Below are 22,500 nucleotides of genomic sequence, written 5' to 3' on the forward strand. Positions count from 1 at the left end.
TCTCTCTCTCTCTTTGTCTCTCTCTATCTATCGCTCTCTCTCTCTCTCTGTGTGTCTCTCTCTCTCTGTCTTTTTGTGTCTCTTTCGCTCTCTCAGTTTCAATTTCAATGTAAGGGCTTTGTTGGCATGGGAAACATATGTTAACATTGCCAATGCAAGTGAAGTAGATAGTAAACAAAAGTGAAATAAACAATACAAATTAAGAGTAAACATTGTACTTACAGAATATGCAAAATAATAAAGACATTTCAAATGTCATATTATGTCATATACAGTGTTGTGATGATGTGCAAATAGTTAAAGTACAAAAGGGAAAATGAATTAAACATAAATATGGGTTGTATTTACAATGGTGTTTGTTCTTCACTGGTTGCCCTTTTCTTGTGGCAACAGGTCACAAATCTTGCTGCTGTGATGGCACACTGTGGTACTTCACCCAGGAGATAGAAAGTGCAGCTCAGTTCCCACCTCATTTTGTGGGCAGTGTTGCACATAGCCTGTCTTCTCTTGAGAGCCAGGTCTGCCTACAGCGGCCTTTCTCAATAGCAAGGCTATGCTCACTGAGTCTGTATATAGTCAAAGCTTTCCTTAAGTTTGGGTCAGTCACAGTGGTCAGGTATTCTGCCACTGTGTTCTCTCTGTTTAGGGCCAAATAACATTCTAGTTTGCTCTGTTTTTTTGTTAATTCTTTCCAATGTGTCAATGTGTCAAGTAATTATCTTTTTGTTTTCTAATGATTTGGTTGGGTCTAATTGTGTTGCTGTCCTGGGGCTCTGTGGGGTCTGTTTGTGAACAGAGCCCCAGGACCAACTTGCTTAGGGGACTCTTCTCCAGGTTCATCTCTCTGTAGGTGATGGCTTTGTTATGGAAGGTTTAGGAATCGCTTCTTTTTAGGTGGTTGTAGATAATTAGCGTGTACCAGCCTAATTGTGCTCTGCATGCATTATTTGGTGTTTTACTTTGTACACAGGGGATATTTTTGCAGAGTTCTGTATGCAGAGTCTCAATTTGGTGTTTTATCCCATTTTGTGAATTTTTTTTGGGCGAGCGGACCCCAGACCTCACAACCATCAATGGCAATGGGTTCTATAACTGATTCAAGTATTTTAAGCCAGATCCTAATTGGTATGTTGAATTGTATGTTCCTTTTGATGGCATTGAAAGCCCTTCTTGCCTTGTCTCTCAGATCGTTCACAGCTTTGTGGAAGTTACCTGTGGGGCTGATGTTTAGGTCGAGGTATGTATAGTTTTTTGTGTGCTCTAGGTCAATGGTGTCTAGATGGAATTTGGATTTGTGGTCCTGGTGACTGGACCTTTTTTGGAACACCATTATTTTTGTCTGACTGTGATTTACTGTCAGGGCCCAGGTCTGACAGAATCTGTGCAGAATATCTAGGTGCTGCTGTAGGCCCTCCTTGGTTGGGGACAGAAACACCAGATCATCAGCAAACAGTAGACATTTGACTTCAGATTCTAGTAGGGTGAGGCTGGGTGCTGCAGACTGTTCTAGTGCCCTCGCCAATTCGTTGATATATATGTTGAAGAGGGTGGGGCTTAAATTGCATCCCTGTCTCAACTCACGGCCCTGTGGAAAGAAATGTGTGTGTTTTTTGCCAATTTAAACCACACACTTGTTGTTTGTGTACATACATTTTATAATGTTGTATGTTTTTCCCCCAACACCACATTCCATCAATTTGTATAGCAGACCCTCAGACCCTCAGACCCTCAGACCCTCAGACCCTCAGACCCTCATGCCAAACTGAGTCAAAGGCTTTTTTGAAATCAACAAAGTTACGTGGTCTGTCCTACGGTAATTTGGTAAAAAGCCAATTTGACATTTGCTCAGGACATTGTTTTCACTGAGGAAATGTACAAGTCTGCTGTTAATGATAATGCAGAGGATTTTCCCAAGGTTGCTGTTGACGCATATCCCACGGTAGTTGTTGGGGGTCAAATTTGTCTCCACTTTTGTGGATTGGGGTGATCAGTCCTTGGTTATAAATATTGGGGAAGATACCAGAGCTGAGGATGATGTTAAAGAGTTTTAGTTTAGCCAATTGGAATTTGTTGTCTGTATATTTTATAATTTCATTGAGGATACCATCAACACCACAGGCCTTTTTGGGTTGGAGGGTTTGTATTTTGTCCTGTACATCATTCAAGGTAATTGGAGAATCCAGTGGGTTCTGGTCGTCTTTAATAGTTGATTCTTAGATTTGTATTTGATCATGTATATGTTTTTGCTGTTTGTTCTTTGTTATAGAGCCAAAAGGATTGGAGAAGTGGTTCATCCATACATCTCCATTTTGGATAGATAACTCTCTGTGTTTGTTTAGTGTTAGAGTCTATGGATGGAGAAGTCACTTATCTAATACACCTCCGTTTGTTTAGCGTGTTCCAATTTTCCCAGAAGTAGTTCGATTCTATGGATTCTTGAATTACATTGAGCTTATTTCTGACGTGCTGTTGCTTTTTCCCCGTAGTGGATTCCTATATTGTTTTAGTGGTTCACCATAGTGAAGGAGTAGACTCTGGTTTTCTGTATTGTTTTAGTGGTTCACCATAGTGAAGGCGTAGACTCTGGTTTTCTGTATTGTTTTAGTGGTTCACCATAGTGAAGGCGTAGACTCTGGTTTTCTGTATTGTTTTAGTGGTTCACCATAGTGAAGGCTTAGGCTCTGGTTTTCTGTATTGTTTTAGTGGTTCACCATAGTGAAGGCGTAGACTCTGGTTTTCTGTATTGTTTTAGTGGTTCACCATAGTGAAGGCGTAGACTCTGGTTTTCTGTATTGTTTTAGTGGTTCACCATAGTGAAGGCGTAGACTCTGGTTTTCTGGGTCTCTATGTTTCTGGTTGGATAAGTTTCTCAATTTCTTTATTAGGTTTTTGTATTCTTCATCAAACCATTTGTCATTGTTGTTAATTTTCTTCGGTTTTCTGTTTGAAATGTTTAGATTTGACAGGGAAGCTGAGAGGTCAAATATACTGTTTAGGTTTTCTCCTGCCAAGTTTACACCTTCACTATTACAGTGGAACGTTTTGTCCAGGAAGTTGTCTAAAATGGATTGAATGTGTCGTTGCCTAATAGTTGTTTGGTAGGTTTCCACACTACTTTCCTTCCATCTATAGTATTTCTTAATATTATTCAGTTCCTTTGACTTTGATGCCTCATGATTGAGTATTGCTCTGTTCCAGTAGACTGTGATTTTGCTGTGGTCTGATAGGGGTGTCAGTGGGCTGACTGTGAACACTCTGAGAGACTCTGGGTTAAGGTCAGTGATAAAGTAGTCTACAGTACTACTGCCAAGAGATGATAGTTTACGTTGTTGTGCCTATGGGGGAATATGGGGGAGGGAATGCTGTCACCTCCAGGTAGGTGTTTGTCCCCCTGTGTGCTGAGGGTGTCAGGTTCATGTCCAGTTCTGCATTTAAGTCGCCACAGACTAGTACATGTCCCTGGGCCTGGAAATTATTGATTTCCCCTTCCAGGATGGAGAATCTGTCTTCATTATAGTATGGGGATTCTAGTGGGGGGATATAGGTAGGATGGAGAAGCTGTCTTCATTATAGTATGGGGATTCTAGTGGGGGGATATAGGTAGGATGGAGAAGCTGTCTTCATTATAGTATGGGGATTCTAGTGGGGGGATATAGGTAGGATGGAGAAGCTGTCTTCATTATAGTATGGGGATTCTAGTGGGGGGATATAGGTAGGATGGAGAAGCTGTCTTCATTATAGTATGGGGATTCTAGTGGGGGGATATAGGTAGGATGGAGAAGCTGTCTTCATTAAAGTATGGGGATTCTAGTGGGAGATATAGGTAGGATGGAGAAGCTGTCTTCATTATAGTATGGGTATTCTAGTGGGGGGATATAGGTAGGATGGAGAAGCTGTCTTCATTATAGTATGGGGATACTAGTGGGGGGATATAGGTAGGATGGAGAAGCTGTCTTCATTAAAGTACAGGGATTCTAGTGGGGGGATATAGGTAGCACACAGGAGGACATTTTCTCTGTTGAGATCATTTCCTTATTCATTTCTAGCCAGATGTAAAATGTTCCTGTTTTGATTAATTTAATAGAGTGGGTTAGGTCTGCTATATACCAAATTAGCATACCCCCTGAGTCCCTTCCCTGTTTCACACCTGGTAGTTTGGTGGATGGGACTTGGGTGGAGTGGTGGTTTTGAGTCACAGTCACGGGAAATACTTGCATTTACCCGCTGTATGGTGGCAGGGTGGAAGTATTTTCGTGGTAGCAGGGTGGAGATAACCACTGGTGCGATGGGGAAAGTAGAAGAAGCTTTTTCAATCACTCCCTTCAGTGCTGTGGCCATAGTTTCCAGCTGGGCTCTCAGGTCGTTTGTGCCTGTGTGTATTATTATGTGGCTGGGTGAACCTAGTTGGTCCTCAGACAGAAGGTCTAGGGTGCTGGGTGGCCCTAGTTGGTCCTCAGACAGAAGGTCTAGGGGGCGCTGGGTGGCCCTAGTTGGTCCTCAGACAGAAGGTCTAGGGTGCGCTGGGTGAACCTAGTTGGTCCTCAGACAGAAGGTCTAGGGTGCGCTGGGTGAAGCCAGTTGGTCCTCAGACAGAAGGTCTAGGGCGCGCTGGGTGATCCTAGTTGGTCCTCAGACAGAAGGTCTAGGGGGCGCTGGGTGACCCTAGTTGGTCCTCAGACAGAAGGTCTAGGGGGCGCTGGGTGAACCTAGTTGGTCCTCAGACAGAAGGTCTAGGGTGCGCTGGGTGACCCTAGTTGGTCCTCAGACAGAAGGTCTAAGGTGCGCTGGGTGACCCTAGTTGGTCCTCAGACAGAAGGTCTAGGGTGCGCTGGGTGAACCTAGTTGGTCCTCAGACAGAAGGTCTAGGGTGCGCTGGGTGAACCTAGTTGGTCCTCAGACAGAAGGTCTAGGGTGCGCTGGGTGAACCTAGTTGGTCCTCAGACAGAAGGTCTAGGGTGCTGGGTGAACCTAGTTGGTCCTCAGACAGAAGGTCTAGGGTGCTGGGTGAACCTAGTTGGTCCTCAGACAGACGGTCTAAGGTGCTGGGTGACCCTAGTTGGTCCTCAGACAGAAGGTCTAAGGTGCTGGGTGACCCTAGTTGGTCCTCAGACAGAAGGTCTAAGGTGCTGGGTGACCCTAGTTGGTCCTCAGACAGAAGGTCTAGGGCGCTGGGTGAACCTAGTTGGTCCTCAGACAGAAGGTCTAGGGTGCGCTGGGTGACCCTAGTTGGTCCTCAGACAGAAGGTCTAGGGTGCGCTGGGTGAACCTAGTTGGTCCTCAGACAGAAGGTCTAGGGTGCGCTGGGTGACCCTAGTTGGTCCTCAGACAGAAGGCTAGGGGGCGTTGGGTGAACCTAGTTCAGACAGAAGGTCTAGGGTGCGCTGGGTGAACCTAGTTGGTCCTCAGACAGAAGGTCTAAGGTGGTGGGTGACCCTAGTTCAGACAGAAGGTCTAGGGTGCTGGGTGTTTGGACACCAGTGTTTAGACACACTGTGTGTTTGGGAAAAAGTTTATTTTCTTGTATATATTTCCTGTTTAAGTCCACAAGGAGAACAATATGTGGCTTGTGTATGTCCTCAGTGGGTGTGGGGGGGGGGGGGGGGGGGGGGGGCTATCAGGGTGGCTGATGGGGGGGTGCTCAGAGGGGGTGGGATCACCTGGGCTTGGGGATTTTCATTGGTCTGTGTCAGGGATGGTCTGTGTGGAAGATTAAGTTGCTTATATTCCTATTTTTATAACAGTCAGCAAAAGTGTCTCGTGATTTTCCAGGTCCTTCATTTTGTGATCTTTTTGTGACTTATCATTTTTTTCCATCCAGAGGATTCTGTATTTCACCTCTGAACAGCGAGAGGGGGCTTCAAAGGGCTCTGCATTTGGTTGTGCTACACTCATTGTTGGGCTCGAGGGCTTTGACACCTCTCACTTCACACCTCAGTGCTAATTAAAGTCGTACCTCTTTGTCCTAGCATTCAGTTCTTATAAAGTAAAATATATCATTGTAATGCATTTTTCTACTTGGCTTCAGACTAAACATTACTCACTCAGTTCCAGGTTGGATGGTGTTTTCATGTTTCTGTTTGTTTGGCTTGGGAATAATAATCTTTGGTGGTATGAAGGTAATTCCATCCAAAATCAGGTGGTAGGTTTGGAGTGAAAGTTATGTTGTGGAGGGTAGTATCCTGTATATGTCCTGGTGACATAGTGAAGGTTATGTTGTGGAGGGTAGTATTCTGTATATGTCCTGGTGACATAGTGAAGGTTATGTTGTGGAGGGTAGTATCCTGTATATGTCCTGGTGACATAGTGAAGGTTATGTTGTGGAGGGTAGTATCCTGTATATGTCCTGGTGACATAGTGAAGGTTATGTTGTAGAGGGTAGTATCCTGTATATGTCCTGGTGACATAGTGTTGTGGAGGGTAGTATCCTGTATATGTCCTGGTGACATAGTGAAAGTTATGTTGTGGAGGGTAGTATCCTGTATATGTCCTGGTGACATAGTGTTGTGGAGGGTAGTATCCTGTATATGTCCTGGTGACATAGTGAAGGTTATGTTGTGGAGGGTAGTATCCTGTATATGTCCTGGTGACATAGTGTTGTGGAGGGTAGTATCCTCTATATGTCCTGGTGACATAGTGAAGGTTATGTTGTGGAGGGTAGTATCCTGTATATGTCCTGGTGACATAGTGTTGTGGAGGGTAGTATCCTGTATATGTCCTGGTGACATAGTGTTGTGGAGGGTAGTATCCTGTATATGTCCTGGTGACATAGTGTTGTGGAGGGTAGTATCCTGTATATGTCCTGGTGACATAGTGTTGTGGAGGGTAGTATCCTCTATATGTCCTGGTGACATAGTGTTGTGGAGGGTAGTATTCTGTATATGTCCTGGTGACATAGTATTGTGGAGGGTAGTATTCTGTATATGTCCTGGTGACATAGTGTTGTGGAGGGTAGTATTCTGTATATGTCCTGGTGACATAGTGTTGTGGAGGGTAGTATTCTGTATATGTCCTGGTGGCATAGTGTTGTGGAGGGTAGTATCCTGTATATGTCCTGGTGACATAGTGTTGTGGAGGGTAGTATCCTGTATATGTCCTGGTGACATAGTGAAGGTTATGTTGTGGAGGGTAGTATCCTGTATATGTCCTGGTGACATAGTGTTGTGGAGGGTAGTATCCTGTATATGTCCTGGTGGCATAGTGTTGTGGAGGGTAGTATCCTGTATATGTCCTGGTGACATAGTGTTGTGGAGGGTAGTATCCTGTATATGTCCTGGTGACATAGTGTTGTGGAGGGTAGTATCCTGTATATGTCCTGGTGACATAGTGTTGTGGAGGGTAGTATCCTGTATATGTCCTGGTGACATAGTGTTGTGGAGGGTAGTATCCTGTATATGTCCTGGTGACATAGTGAAGGTTATGTTGTGGAGGGTAGTATCCTGTATATGTCCTGGTGACATAGTGAAGGTTATGTTGTGGAGGGTAGTATCCTGTATATGTCCTGGTGACATAGTGAAGGTTATGTTGTGGAGGGTAGTATCCTGTATATGTCCTGGTGACATAGTGAAGGTTATGTTGTGGAGGGTAGTATCCTGTATATGTCCTGGTGACATAGTGAAGGTTATGTTGTGGAGGGTAGTATCCTGTATATGTCCTAGTGACATAGTGAAGGTTATGTGATGGAGGGTAGTATCCTGTATATGTCCTGGTGACATAGTGTTGTGGAGGGTAGTATCCTGTATATGTCCTGGTGACATAGTGTTGTGGAGGGTAGTATCCTGTATATGTCCTGGTGACATAGTGTTGTGGAGGGTAGTATCCTGTATATGTCCTGGTGACATAGTGTTGTGGAGGGTAGCATCCTGTATATGTCCTGGTGGCATAGTGTTGTGGAGGGTAGTATCCTGTATATGTCCTGGTGGCATAGTGTTGTAGAGGGTAGTATAGGTGTATATGTCCTGGTGACATAGTGTTGTGGAGGGTAGTATCCTGTATATGTCCTGGTGACATAGTGTTGTGGAGGGTAGTATCCTGTATATGTCCTGGTGACATAGTGAAGGTTGTGTTGTGGAGGGTAGTATCCTGTATGTGTCCTGGTGACATAGTGAAGGTTATGGTGTGGAGGGTAGTATCCTGTATATGTCCTGGTGACATAGTGTTGTGGAGGGTAGTATCCTGTATATGTCCTGGTGACATAGTGTTGTGGAGGGTAGTATCCTGTATATGTCCTGGTGGCATAGTGTTGTAGAGGGTAGTATAGGTGTATATGTCCTGGTGACATAGTGTTGTGGAGGGTAGTATCCTGTATATGTCCTGGTGGCATAGTGTTGTAGAGGGTAGTATAGGTGTATATGTCCTGGTGACATAGTGTTGTGGAGGGTAGTATCCTGTATATGTCCTGGTGACATAGTGTTGTGGAGGGTAGTATCCTGTATATGTCCTGGTGACATAGTGAAGGTTATGTTGTGGAGGGTAGTTTCCTGTATGTGTCCTGGTGACATAGTGAAGGTTATGGTGTGGAGGGTAGTATCCTGTATATGTCCTGGTGACATAGTGTTGTGGAGGGTAGTATCCTGTATATGACCTGGTGACATAGTGAAGGTTATGTGATGGAGGGTAGTATCCTTTATATGTCCTGGTGACATAGTGTTGTGGAGGGTAGTATCCTGTATATGTCCTGGTGACATAGTGTTGTGGAGGGTAGTATCCTGTATATGTCCTGGTGACATAGTGTTGTGGAGGGTAGTATCCTGTATATGTCCTGGTGACATAGTGTTGTGGAGGGTTTTATCTTGTATATGTCCTGGTGACATAGTGTTGTGGAGGGTAGTATCCTGTATATGTCCTGGTGACATAGTGTTGTGGAGGGTAGTATCCTGTATATGTCCTGGTGACATAGTGTTGTGGAGGGTAGTATCTTGTATATGTCCTGGTGACATAGTGTTGTGGAGGGTAGTATCCTGTATATGTCCTGGTGACATAGTGTTGTGGAGGGTAGTATCCTGTATATGTCCTGGTGACATAGTGTTGTGGAGGGTAGTGTCCTATATATGTCCTGGTAACATAGTGTTGTAGAGGGTAGTATACTGTATATGTCCTGGTGACATAGTGTTATGGAGGGTAGTATCCTGTATATGTCCTGGTGACATAGTGTTGTGGAGGGTAGTGTCCTATATATGTCCTGGTAACATAGTGTTGTAGAGGGTAGTATACTGTATATGTCCTGGTGACATAGTGTTATGGAGGGTAGTATCCTGTATATGTCCTGGTGACATAGTGTTGTAGAGGGTAGCATCCTGTATATGTCCTGGTGACATAGTGTTATGGAGGGTAGTATCCTGTATATGTCCTGGTGACATAGTGTTGTAGAGGGTAGCATCCTGTATATGTCCTGGTGACATAGCGTTGTGGAGGGTAGTATCCTGTATGTGTCCTGGTGACATAGTGTTGTAGAGGGTAGTATCCTGTATATGTCCTGGTGACATAGTGTTGTGGAGGGTAGTATCCTGTATATGTCCTGGTGACATAGTGAAGGTTATGTTGTGGAGGGTAGTATCCTGTATATGTCCTGGTGACATAGTGTTGTAGAGGGTAGTATCCTGTATATGTCCTGGTGACATAGTGAAGGTTATGTTGTGGAGGGTAGTATCCTGCATATGTCCTGGTGACATAGTGAAGGTTATGTTGTGGAGGGTAGTATCCTTTATATGTCGTGGTGACATAGTGAAGGTTATGTTGTGGAGGGTAGTATCCTGTATATGTCCTGGTGACATAGTGTTGTGGAGGGTAGTATCCTGTATATGTCCTGGTGACATAGTGTTGTGGAGGGTAGTATCCTGTATATGTCCTGGTGACAGTATTGTAAAGGGTCGTATCCTGTATATGTCCTGGTGACATAGTGTTGTGGAGGGTAGTATCCTGTATATGTCCTGGTGACATAGTGAAGGTTATGTTGTAGAGGGTAGAATCCTGTATATGTCCTGGTGACATAGTGTTGTGGAGGGTAGTATCCTGTATATGTCCTGGTGACATAGTGAAGGTTATGTTGTGGAGGGTAGTATCCTGTATATGTCCTGGTGACATAGTGTTGTGGAGGGTACTATCCTGTATATGTCCTGGTGACATAGTGAAGGTTATGTTGAGGAGGGTAGTATCCTGTATATATCCTGGTGACATAGTGTTGTGGAGGGTAGTATCCTGTATATGTCCTGGTGACATAGTGTTGTAGAGGGTAGTATCCTGTATATGTCCTGGTTACATATTGTTGCGGAGGGTAGTATCCTGTATATGTCCTGGTGACATAGTGAAGGTTATGTTGTGGAGGGTAGTATCCCGTATATGTCCTGGTGACATAGTGTTGTGGAGGGTAGTATCCTGTATATGTCCTGGTGACATAGTGTTGTGGAGGGTAGTATCCTGTATATGTCCTGGTGACATAGTGACGGTTATGTTGTAGAGGGTAACATCCTGTATATGTCCTGGTGACATAGTGTTGTGGAGGGTAGTATCCTGTATATGTCCTGGTGACATAGTGTTGTGGAGGGTAGTATCCTGTATATGTCCTGGTGACATAGTGTTGTGGAGGGTAGTATCCTGTATATGTCCTGGTGACATAGTGTTGTGGAGGGTATTATCCTGTATATGTCCTGGTGACATAGTGTTGTGGAGGGTTGTATCTTGTATATGTCCTGGTGACATAGTGTTGTGGAGGGTAGTATCCTGTATATGTCCTGGTGACATAGTGTTGTGGAGGGTAGTATCCTGTATATGTCCTGGTGACATAGTGAAGGTTATGTTGTGGAGGGTAGTATCCTGTATATGTCCTGGTGACATAGTGTTGTGGAGGGTAGTATCCTGTATATGTCCTGGTGACATAGTGTTGTAGTGGGTAGAATCATGTATATGTATTGGTGACATAGTGAAGGTTATGTTGTGGAGGGTAGTGTCCTGTATATGTCCTTGCCAAGAAATCCAAATTTATCAAACTCTAAATCTACATTTTTATAAAAACATGCAAATAAATGTGGGAGCTCAGGACCTCTCATGACAACTCTCTCTATCTCTCAATTCAATTCAATTTGCTTTATTGGCATGAAGTAACAATGTACATATTGCCAAAGCTTACTTTGGAGATTTACAATATTAACATAATATTATGTTAACAATATTAACACAACATTATTAACACAACCCACAGTTCTCAGCGTCCTCCCCCAACAGGACGGGTAGCCTACTCTCTGTAACCCACAGCTCTGTGCGTCCTCCCCCAACAGGACGGGTAGCCTACTCTCTGTAACCCACAGCTCTGTGCGTCCTCCCCCAACAGGACGGGTAGCCTACTCTCTGTAACCCACAGCTCTGTGCGTCCTCCCCCAACAGGACGGGTAGCCTACTCTCTGTAACCCACAGCTCTGTGCGTCCTCCCCCAACAGGACGGGTAGCCTACTCTCTGTAACCCACAGTTCTCAGCGTCCTCCTCCAACAGGACGGGTAGCCTACTCTCTGTAACCCACAGTTCTCAGCGTCCTCCTCCAACAGGACGGGTAGCCTACTCTCTGTAACCCACAGTTCTCAGCGTCCTCCTCCAACAGGACGGGTAGCCTACTCTCTGTAACCCACAGTTCTCTGCGTCCTCCCCCAACAGGACGGGTAGCCTACTCTCTGTAACCCACAGCTCTGTGCGTCCTCCCCCAACAGGACGGGTAGCCTACTCTCTGTAACCCACAGTTCTCAGCGTCCTCCCCCAACAGGACGGGTAGCCTACTCTCTGTAACCCACAGTTCTCAGCGTCCTCCCCCAACAGGACGGGTAGCCTACTCTCTGTAACCCACAGCTCTCTGCGTCCTCCCCCAACAGGACGGGTAGCCTACTCTCTGTAACCCACAGTTCTCTGTGCGTCCTCCCCCAACAGGACGGGTAGCCTACTCTCTGTAACCCACAGTTCTCAGCGTCCTCCCCCAACAGGACGGGTAGCCTACTCTCTGTAACCCACAGCTCTGTGCGTCCTCCCCCAACAGGACGGGTAGCCTACTCTCTGTAACCCACAGTTCTCAGCGTCCTCCCCCAACAGGACGGGTAGCCTACTCTCTGTAACCCACAGTTCTCAGCGTCCTCCCCCAACAGGACGGGTAGCCTACTCTCTGTAACCCACAGCTCTGTGCGTCCTTCCCCAAAAGGACGGGTAGCCTACTCTCTGTAACCCACAGCTCTGTGCGTCCTTCCCCAAAAGGACGGGTAGCCTACTCTCTGTAACGACAGTTGTCAGGAATGGACCAAGGTGCAGCGGGTTGAGTGCTCATAATTAATTTTAATGAAACACTTACACAAACAAAACAAAACGATGGACGACGAATACAGACTTGACGGCTAAAGACAGCAATTCAAGTGACAACCTCCCACCAATTACAAACACAAACACACCCTAATATATAGGACTCTCAATCAAAGGCAACTAGACAACACCTGCCTTCAATTGAGAGTCCACACCCCAATTAACTAAACATAGAAACAGACTAACTAGTAAGACTAACAGAGCAGTGACCAAAAAACCCCGGAATACATAAATCCACTACCCTCTACATAATACACACACCCCGAACCACATAAACCAAATACCCTCTGCCACGTCCTGACCAGCCTACACTAACAGAATAACCCTCATACTGGTCAGAACGTGACACTCTCATCAGAGAGGTCTTTGAAACCTTGAATAAGGGTTTCAAATTTGGGGAAATGACACTCTCTAATTGTTTTATATTTTTGACATTTTGTCAGGAAATGCAGCTCCGTCTCAGGTTCTGCTGTTGTGCAGTGGTTGCACAGCCTTTCCTCTACAGGGAGCCAGGTTTTCCTGTGTCTACCCTTCTCAATGGCAAGGCTGTGCTCACTGAGCCTGTACTTTGTCAAGGTTTTTCTAGGGTTTTGATAAGTAACCATGGTCAAATAGTTTGCCACAGTATACGCTCTCTCTCTTTCTTTCTCTCTTTCTTTCTCTCTTCCTCTCTCTCTCTTTCTCTCTCTCATCTAATAACTAATGTAGTCTAACAGTAGAAGATGGCATGGTGACATTGTGTTCTTTATTCGAGTATAGTGCTTTAAGGAGAATAGGGCTCATGGGATCATGGAGATGATACATGGATGACATGAGGGAGGGAGGGAGTCTGACTTTTAATTTGTGTCTGACTCTATTTCCCCCAATCTCTCCATCTCTCTATTCCTCCATCTATCCATCCCTCCATCTCTCTACCTCTCCATCCCTCCATCCCTCCATCTCGCCATCCCCCATCTCTCCATCCCTCCATCCTTCTATATCTCCATCTCTCTATCCTTCCATCTCTCATCCCTCCATCCCTGTACCTCTCCATCCCTGTACCTCTCTACCCCTCCATCCCTCCATCTCTCCATCCCTCCATCTCTCCATCCCTCCATCCCTCTACCCCTCCACCCCTCCATCTCTCTATCCCTCCATCCCTCCATCCCTCCATCCCTCCACCTCTCCATCCCTCTACCCCTCCACCCCTCCATCCCTCCATCCCTCTACCCCTCCATCCCTCTATCCCTCTACCCTCTACCCTCCATCTCTACATCCCTCCATCTCTCCATCCCTCTACCCCTCCACCACTCCATCTCTCCATCTCTCCATCCCTCCACCTCTCCACCCCTCCATCCCTCTACCCCTCCATCCCTCCATCCTTCCACCTCTCCACCCCTCCATCCCTCTACCCCTCCATCCCTCCATCCCTCCACCTCTCCATCCCTCCATCCCTCCATCTCTCCATCTCTCCATCCCTCCATTCATCCTTCCCTCCACCTCTCCACCTCTCCATCCCTAAATCTCTCCATTCCTCCATCTCTCCATCCCTCCATCTCTCCATTCCTCCACTTCTCCATCCCTCCATCCCTCCACCTCTCTCAGGAGCTGGTGTGGGTACGACCATCCAGAGCGGCGAGCAGACCGTCATCACTGTGAATGCGAAGGCTGCTGGAAAAGGAAAGGTGAAGATGAACAGATGTTGGCATCATAGAAAGATTCTGTTTCTTCTATTTGTTTGGTTTAGGGGTTAGGGTTAGAGTTAGGATTAGGGTTTAGGGTCAGAGTTAGAGTTAGGGTCAGGGTCAGGGTCTCTCCACTCCCTCCTCTCTCTCCTCTCTAGGTGACGTGCCTCTCCACCCCTCCCTCCTCTCTCTTCTCTAGGTGACGTGCCTCTCCACCCCTCCTCTCTCTCCTCTCTAGGTGACGTGCCTCTCCACTCCCTCCCTCCTCTCTCTCCTCTCTAGGTGACGTAACTCTCCACTCCCTCCCTCCTCTCTCTCCTCTCTAGGTGACGTGCCTCTCCCCTCCCTCCTCTCTCCTCTCTAGGTGACGTGCCTCTCCACTCCCTCCCTCCTCTCTCTCACCTCTCTAGGTGACGTGCCTCTCCACCCCTCCTCTCTCTCCTCTCTAGGTGACGTGCCTCTCCACTCCCTCCCTCCTCTCTCTCCTCTCTAGGTGAAGTGCCTCTCCACTCCCTCCCTCCTCTCTCCTCTCTAGGTGACGTGCCTCTCCACTCCCTCCCTCCTCTCTCCTCTCTAGGTGACGTGCCTCTCCACCCCTCCCTCCCTCTCTCTCTTCTCCTCTCCCTCCCTCCTCTCTCTCCTCTCTAGGTGACGTGCCTCTCCCCTCCCTCCCTCCTCTCTCTCCTCTCTAGGTGACGTGCCTCTCCACTCCCTCCCTCCTCTCCCTCCTCTCTAGGGGACGTGCCTCTCCACTCCCTCCCTCCTCTCTCTCCTCTCTAGGTGACGTGCCTCTCCCCTCCCTCCCTCCTTTCTCTCCTCTCTAGGTGACGTGCCTCTCCCCTCCCTCCCTCCTCTCTCTCCTCTCTAGGTGACGTGCCTCTCCACTCCCTCCCTCCTCTCTCTCCTCTCTAGGTGACGTTCCTCTCCCTCCTCTCTAGGTGACGTGCCTCTCCTCTCCACTCCCTCCCTCCTCTCTCTCCTCTCTAGGTGACATGCCTCTCCACTCCCTCCCTCCTCTCTCTCCTCTCTAGGTGACGTGCCTCTCCCCTCCCTCCTCTCCCTCCTCTCTAGGTGACGTGCCTCTCCACTCCACTCCCTCCTCTCTCTCCTCTCTAGGTGACGTGCCTCTTCTCTCCACTCCCTCCCTCCTCTCTCTCCTCTCTAGGTGACGTGCCTCTCCACTCCCTCTCTCCTCTCTGTCCTCTCTAGGTGACATGCCTCTCCACTCCCGCCCTCCTCTCCGTCCTCTCTATGTGACATGCCTCTCCACTCCCTCCCTCCTCTCTCTCCTCTCTAGGGGACGTGCCTCTCCCCTCCCTCCCTCCCTCCTCTCTCTCCTCTCTAGGGGACGTGCTTCTCCACTCCCTCCCTCCTCTCTCCTCTCTAGGTGACGTGACTCTCCCCTCCCTCCCTCCTCTCTCTCCTCTCTAGGTGACGTGCCTCTTCCCTCCCTCCCTCCTCTCTCTCCTCTCTAGGTGACGTGCCTCTCCCCTCCCTCCCTCCTCTCTCTCCTCTCTAGGTGACGTGCCTCTCCCCTCCCTCCCTCCTCTCTCTCCTCTCTAGGTGACGTGCCTCTCCACTCCCTCCCTCCTCTCTCTCCTCTCTAGGTGACGTGCCTCTCCACTCCCTCCCTCCTCTCCCTCCTCTCTAGGTGACGTGCCTCTCCACTCCCTCCCTCCTCTCTCTCCTCTCTAGGTGACGTAACTCTCCACTCCCTCCCTCCTCTCTCTCCTCTCTAGGTGACGTGCCTCTCCACTCCCTCCCTCCTCTCTCCTCTCTAGGTGACGTGCCTCTCCACTCCCTCCCTCCTCTCTCTCGCCTCTCTAGGTGACGTGCCTCTCCACCCCTCCTCTCTCTCCTCTCTAGGTGACGTGCCTCCCCACTCCCTCCCTCCTCTCTCTCCTCTCTAGGTGACGTGCCTCTCCACTCCCTCCCTCCTCTCTCTCCTCTCTAGGTGAAGTGCCTCTCCACTCCCTCCCTCCTCTCTCCTCTCTAGGTGACGTGCCTCTCCACTCCCTCCCTCCTCTCTCCTCTCTAGGTGACGTGCCTCTCCACCCCTCCCTCCCTCCCTCCCTCCCTCTCTCTCTTCTCCTCTCCCTCCCTCCTCTCTCTCCTCTCTAGGTGACGTGCCTCTCCCCTCCCTCCCTCCTCTCTCTCCTCTCTAGGTGACGTGCCTCTCCACTCCCTCCCTCCTCTCCCTCCTCTCTAGGGGACGTGCCTCTCCACTCCCTCCCTCCTCTCTCTCCTCTCTAGGTGACGTGCCTCTCCCCTCCCTCCCTCCTCTCTCTCCTCTCTAGGTGACGTGCCTCTCCCCTCCCTCCCTCCTCTCTCTCCTCTCTAGGTGACGTGCCTCTCCACTCCCTCCCTCATCTCTCTCCTCTCTAGGTGACGTTCCTCTCCCTCATCTCTAGGTGACGTGCCTCTCCTCTCCACTCCCTCCCTCCTCTCTCTCCTCTCTAGGTGACGTTCCTCTCCACTCCCTCCCTCCTCTCTCTCCTCTCTAGGTGACGTGCCTCTCCCCTCCCTCCTCTCCCTCCTCTCTAGGTGACGTACCTCTCCACTCCACTCCCTCCTCTCTCTCCTCTCTAGGTGACGTGCCTCTCCTCTCCACTCCCTCCCTCCTCTCTCTCCTCTCTAGGTGACGTGCCTCTCCACTCCCTCTCTACTCTCTCTCCTCTCTAGGTGACATGCCTCTCCACTCCCGCCCTCCTCTCCCTCCTCTCTATGTGACATGCCTCTCCACTCCCTCCCTCCTCTCTCTCCTCTCTAGGGGACGTGCCTCTCCCCTCCCTCCCTCCTCTCTCTCCTCTCTAGGGGACGTGCCTCTCCACTCCCTCCCTCCTCTCTCCTCTCTAGGTGACGTGACTCTCCCCTCCCTCCCTCCTCTCTCTCCTCTCTAGGTGACGTGCCTCTCCCCTCCCTCCCTCCTCTCTCTCCTCTCTAGGTGACGTGCCTCTCCCCTCCCTACCTCCTCTCTCTCCTCTCTAGGTGACGTGCCTCTCCCCTCCCTCCCTCCTCTCTCTCCTCTCTAGGTGACGTGCCTCTCCACTCCCTCCCTCCTCTCTCTCCTCTCTAGGTGACGTGCCTCTCCACTCCCTCCCTCCTCTCCCTCCTCTCTAGGTGACGTGCCTCTCCTCTCCACTCCCTCCCTCCTCTCTCTCCTCTCTAGGTGACGTGCCTCTCCACTCCCTCCCTCCTCTCTCTCCTCTCTAGGTGACGTGCCTCTCCCCTCCCTCCTCTCCCTCCTCTCTAGGTGACGTGCCTCTCCACTCCCTCCCTCCTCTCTCTCCTCTCTAGGTGACGTGCCTCTCCTCTCCACTCCCTCCCTCCTCTCTCTCCTCTCTAGGTGACGTGCCTCTCCACTCCCTCTCTCCTCTCTCTCCTCTCTAGGTGACATGCCTCTCCACTCCCTCCCTCCTCTCCCTCCTCTCTATGTGACATGCCTCTCCACTCCCTCCCTCCTCTCTCTCCTCTCTAGGGGACGTGCCTCTCCCCTCCCTCCCTCCTCTCTCTCCTCTCTAGGGGACGTGCCTCTCCACTCCCTCCCTCCTCTCTCCTCTCTAGGTGACGTGACTCTCCCCTCCCTCCCTCCTCTCTCTCCTCTCTAGGTGACGTGCCTCTCCCCTCCCTCCCTCCTCTCTCTCCTCTCTAGGTGACGTGCCTCTCCACTCCCTCCCTCCTCTCCCTCCTCTCTAGGTGACATGCCTCTCCACTCCCTCCCTCCTCTCTCTCCTCTCTAGGTGACGTGCCTCTCCCCTCCCTCCCTCCTCTCTCTCCTCTCTAGGTGACGTGCCTCTCCACTCCCTCCCTCCTCTCTCTCCTCTCTAGGTGACGTGCCTCTCCACTCCCTCCCTCCTCTCCCTCCTCTCTAGGTGAAGTGCCTCTCCTCTCCACTCCCTCCCTCCTCTCTCTCCTCTCTAGGTGACGTGCCTCTCCACTCCCTCTCTCCTCTCCCTCCTCTCTATGTGACATGCCTCTCCACTCCCTCCCTCCTCTCTCTCCTCTCTAGGGGACGTGCCTCTCCCCTCCCTCCCTCCTCTCTCTCCTCTCTAGGTGACGTGCCTCTCCCCTCCTCTCCCTCCTCTCTCTCCTCTCTAGGTGACGTGCCTCTCCTCTCCCTCCCTCCTCTCTCTCCTCTCTAGGTGACGTGCCTCTCCTCTCCCTCCCTACTCTCTCTCCTCTCTAGGTGACGTGCCTCTCCACTCCCTCCCTCCTCTCTCTCCTCTCTAGGTGACGTGCCTCTCCCCTCCCTCCTCTCCCTCCTCTCTACGTGACGTGCCTCTCCCCTCCCTCCCTCCTCTCTCTCCTCTCTAGGTGACGTGCCTCTCCCCTCCCTCCTCTCTCCTCTCTAGGTGACGTGCCTCTCCTCTCCCTCCCTCCTCTCTCTCCTCTCTAGGTGACATGCCTCTCCACTCCCTCCTCTCTCTCTCCTCTCTAGGTGACGTGCCTCTCCCCTCCCTCCTCTCTCTCCTCTCTAGGTGACGTGCAGTGTGTGTACCCCAGAAGGGGTGGAGTTAGATGTAGACGTGGTGGAGAAGGAGGATGGAACCTTTGATATCTTCTACACCGCCCCCCAGCCTGGAGATTACTGCATCTGCGTTCGCTTTGGAGGGGAACTCATCCCCAACAGCCCCTTCCTGGTCACGGTACGTAACTCATCCCCAACAGCCCCTTCCTGGTACGTAACTCATCCCCAACAGCCCCTTCTTGGTACGTAACTCATCCCCAACAGCCCCTTCCTGGTACGGAACTCATCCCCAACAGCCCCTTCCTGGTACGGAACTCATCCCCAACAGCCCCTTCCTGGTACGGAACTCATCCCTAACAGCCCCTTCCTGGTACGGAACTCATCCCCAACAGCCCCTTCCTGGTACGGAACTCATCCCCAACAGCCCCTTCCTGGTACGGAACTCATCCCCAACAGCCACTTCCTGGTACGTAACTCATCCCCAACAGCCCCTTCCTGGTACGGAACTCATCCCCAACAGCCCCTTCCTGGTACGGAACTCATCCCCAACAGCCCCTTCCTGGTACGTAACTCATCCCTAACAGCCCCTTCCTGGTACGTAACTCATCCCCAACAGCCCCTTCCTGGTACGTAACTCATCCCCAACAGCCCCTTCCTGGTACGTAACTCATCCCCAACAGCCCCTTCCTGGTACGGAACTCATCCCCAACAGCCCCTTCCTGGTACGTAACTCATCCCCAACAGCCCCTTCCTGGTACGTAACTCATCCCCAACAGCCCCTTCCTGGTACGTAACTCATCCCCAACAGCCCCTTCCTGGTACGGAACTCATCCCCAACAGCCCCTTCCTGGTACAGAACTCATCCCTAACAGCCCCTTCCTGGTACGGAACTCATCCCCAACAGCCCCTTCCTGGTACGGAACTCATCCCTAACAGCCCCTTCCTGGTACGTAACTCATCCCCAACAGCCCCTTCCTGGTACGGAACTCATCCCTAACAGCCCCTTCCTGTTCACGGTACGGAACTCATCCCCAACAGCCCCTTCCTGGTACGGAACTCATCCCCAACAGCCCCTTCCTGGTACGGAACTCATCCCCAACAGCCCCTTCCTGGTACGGAACTCATCCCCAACAGCCCCTTCCTGGTACGGAACTCATCCCCAACAGCCCCTTCCTGGTACGGAACTCATCCCCAACAGCCCCTTCCTGGTACGTAACTCATCCCCAACAGCCCCTTCCTGGTACGGAACTCATCCCCAACAGCCCCTTCCTGGTACGTAACTCATCCCTAACAGCCCCTTCCTGGTACGGAACTCATCCCCAACAGCCCCTTCCTGGTACGTAACTCATCCCTAACAGCCCCTTCCTGGTACGTAACTCATCCCCAACAGCCCCTTCCTGGTACGGAACTCATCCCCAACAGCCCCTTCCTGGTACGGAACTCATCCCCAACAGCCCCTTCCTGGTACGGAACTCATCCCTAACAGCCCCTTCCTGGTACGTAACTCATCCCCAACAGCCCCTTCCTGGTACGGAACTCATCCCCAACAGCCCCTTCCTGGTACGGAACTCATCCCCAACAGCCCCTTCCTGGTACGTAACTCATCCCCAACAGCCCCTTCCTGGTACGGAACTCATCCCCAACAGCCCCTTCCTGGTACGGAACTCATCCCTAACAGCCCCTTCCTGGTACGGAACTCATCCCCAACAGCCCCTTCCTGGTACGGAACTCATCCCTAACAGCCCCTTCCTGGTACGTAACTCATCCCCAACAGCCCCTTCCTGGTACGGAACTCATCCCTAACAGCCCCTTCCTGTTCACGGTACGTAACTCATCCCCAACAGCCCCTTCCTGGTACGTAACTCATCCCCAACAGCCCTTCCTGGTACGTAACTCATCCCTAACAGCCCCTTCCTGGTACGGAACTCATCCCTAACAGCCCCTTCCTGGTACGTAACTCATCCCTAACAGCCCCTTCCTGGTACGGAACTCATCCCCAACAGCCCCTTCCTGGTACGGAACTCATCCCTAACAGCCCCTTCCTGGTACGTAACTCATCCCCAACAGCCCCTTCCTGGTACGGAACTCATCCCTAACAGCCCCTTCCTGTTCACGGTACGTAACTCATCCCCAACAGCCCCTTCCTGGTACGTAACTCATCCCCAACAGCCCCTTCCTGGTACGTAACTCATCCCTAACAGCCCCTTCCTGGTACGGAACTCATCCCTAACAGCCCCTTCCTGGTACGTAACTCATCCCTAACAGCCCCTTCCTGGTACGTAACTCATCCCTAACAGCCCCTTCCTGGTACGGAACTCATCCCCAACAGCCCCTTCCTGGTACGTAACTCATCCCCAACAGCCCCTTCCTGGTACGTAACTCATCCCCAACAGCCCCTTCCTGGTACGTAACTCATCCCCAACAGCCCCTTCCTGGTACGTAACTCATCCCCAACAGCCCCTTCCTGGTACGTAACTCATCCCTAACAGCCCCTTCCTGTTCACGGTACGGAACTCATCCCCAACAGCCCCTTCCTGGTACGTAACTCATCCCCAACAGCCCCTTCCTGGTACGGAACTCATCCCCAACAGCCCCTTCCTGTTCACGGTACGGAACTCATCCCCAACAGCCCCTTCCTGTTCACGGTACGGAACTCATCAAACTAATAAAAATAAATAACCGGGATAAATACCTCATTAAAATCCCTGGGTTAAATACCTGGGTTAAACATCCGGGTTAAATCCCTGGGTTAAACATCCGGGTTAAATACCTGGGTTAAATCCAAGGGTTAAATGTCCGGGTTAAATCCCTGGGTTAAATATCCGGGTTAAATCCCTGGGTTAAATACCCGGGTTAAACATCCGGGTTAAACATCCGGGTTAAATCCCTGGGTTAAATACCCGGGTTAAACATCCGGGTTAAACATCCGGGTTAAATCCCTAGGTTAAATACAAGGGTTAAACATCCGGGTTAAATACCTGGGTTAAATCCAATGGTTAAATACCTGGGTTAAATCCAAGGGTTAAATACCCAGGTTAAATACCTGGGTTAAATCCAAGGGTTAAATACCCAGGTTAAATACCTGGGTTAAATCCAAGGGTTAAATACCCAGTTTGAATATATAGGTTAATACCAGTGTCAAAAACCCGGGTGAAATACCCAGGTTAAACATGTAGGTTAAATCCTGGGTTAAATCCCTGGGTTAAATACCTGGGTTAAATACCTGGGTTAAATACCTGGGTTAAATACCTGGATTTAAGAAACGGGTTAAATACCTGGGTTAAATACCCTGGTGAAATGCATTTGTCAAATTCTTTACAACTGTACTTCCAAATACATTTTTATTTTGAACTAATTGGTCTTTTCAAATTCAATATATCTGATTACTTACCTCGAATGTATGTGTAAATAGTTAATATATTGGCAATAGTATTTGAACACAGATTTTAAAACCTGTGGTCAATGCAGGTGTGTGTGAGTCTTTGATTGGTTAATGAGACCTCTTGGCCCGCCCTCTCTCTACAGCAGCTGCTCATTGGACTGTCCAGAAACACAGAGCTCGTCAGTCTAGTGGAGGTGACAATAACGTTGCAGATAGAAATGTAACCAATAGATCTGACACCTTTCTGACAGACAATCATGTCTGTTCTAGACTACACATTTCTATATGAACATTGTGTAATATTGAGCCCTCGTAAAACTCCAGAGCCTAGTCAAACAAACACACATCTCTTCTATTCCTCTCCTCTCCCCTCCTTACCTCTCCTCGTTTTATCCCTCTCTCCTCTTCCCTCCCTCCCTCCTCTCCTCCCTCCCCTTATCCCTCCTTATCTGCTCCCCTCCTTACCTCTCCTCGTTTTATCCCTCTCTCCTCTCCTCTCCTCTCCTCTCCTCTCCTCTCCTCTCCTCTCCTCTCCTCTCCTCTCCTCTCCTCTCCTCTCCTCTCCTCTCCCCTCCCCTCCTCTCCTCTCCCTCCTTACCTCTCCTCGTTTTATCCCTCTCTCCTCTTCCCTCCCTCCTTCCTCTCCTCCCTCCCCTTA

The 22,500-nt window shown here is 49.9% G+C and overlaps 1 protein-coding gene across 1 annotated transcript in view; it reads left to right on the plus strand.

The window, feature by feature from the left end:
* flna (filamin A, alpha (actin binding protein 280)) overlaps positions 1–22,500 on the plus strand; it is a 211,549-nt gene that overhangs the window by 151,384 nt on the left and 37,665 nt on the right. The window contains 2 exon segments of the mRNA XM_082962309.1: positions 13,913–13,992; positions 18,471–18,638. Of these exon segments, the coding sequence (XP_082818435.1) occupies positions 13,913–13,992; positions 18,471–18,638 (248 nt within the window).

Source organism: Salmo salar, chromosome 15, assembly GCF_965601325.2.
Source record: "Salmo salar chromosome 15, fSalSal1, whole genome shotgun sequence".
NCBI lineage: Eukaryota > Metazoa > Chordata > Actinopteri > Salmoniformes > Salmonidae > Salmo > Salmo salar.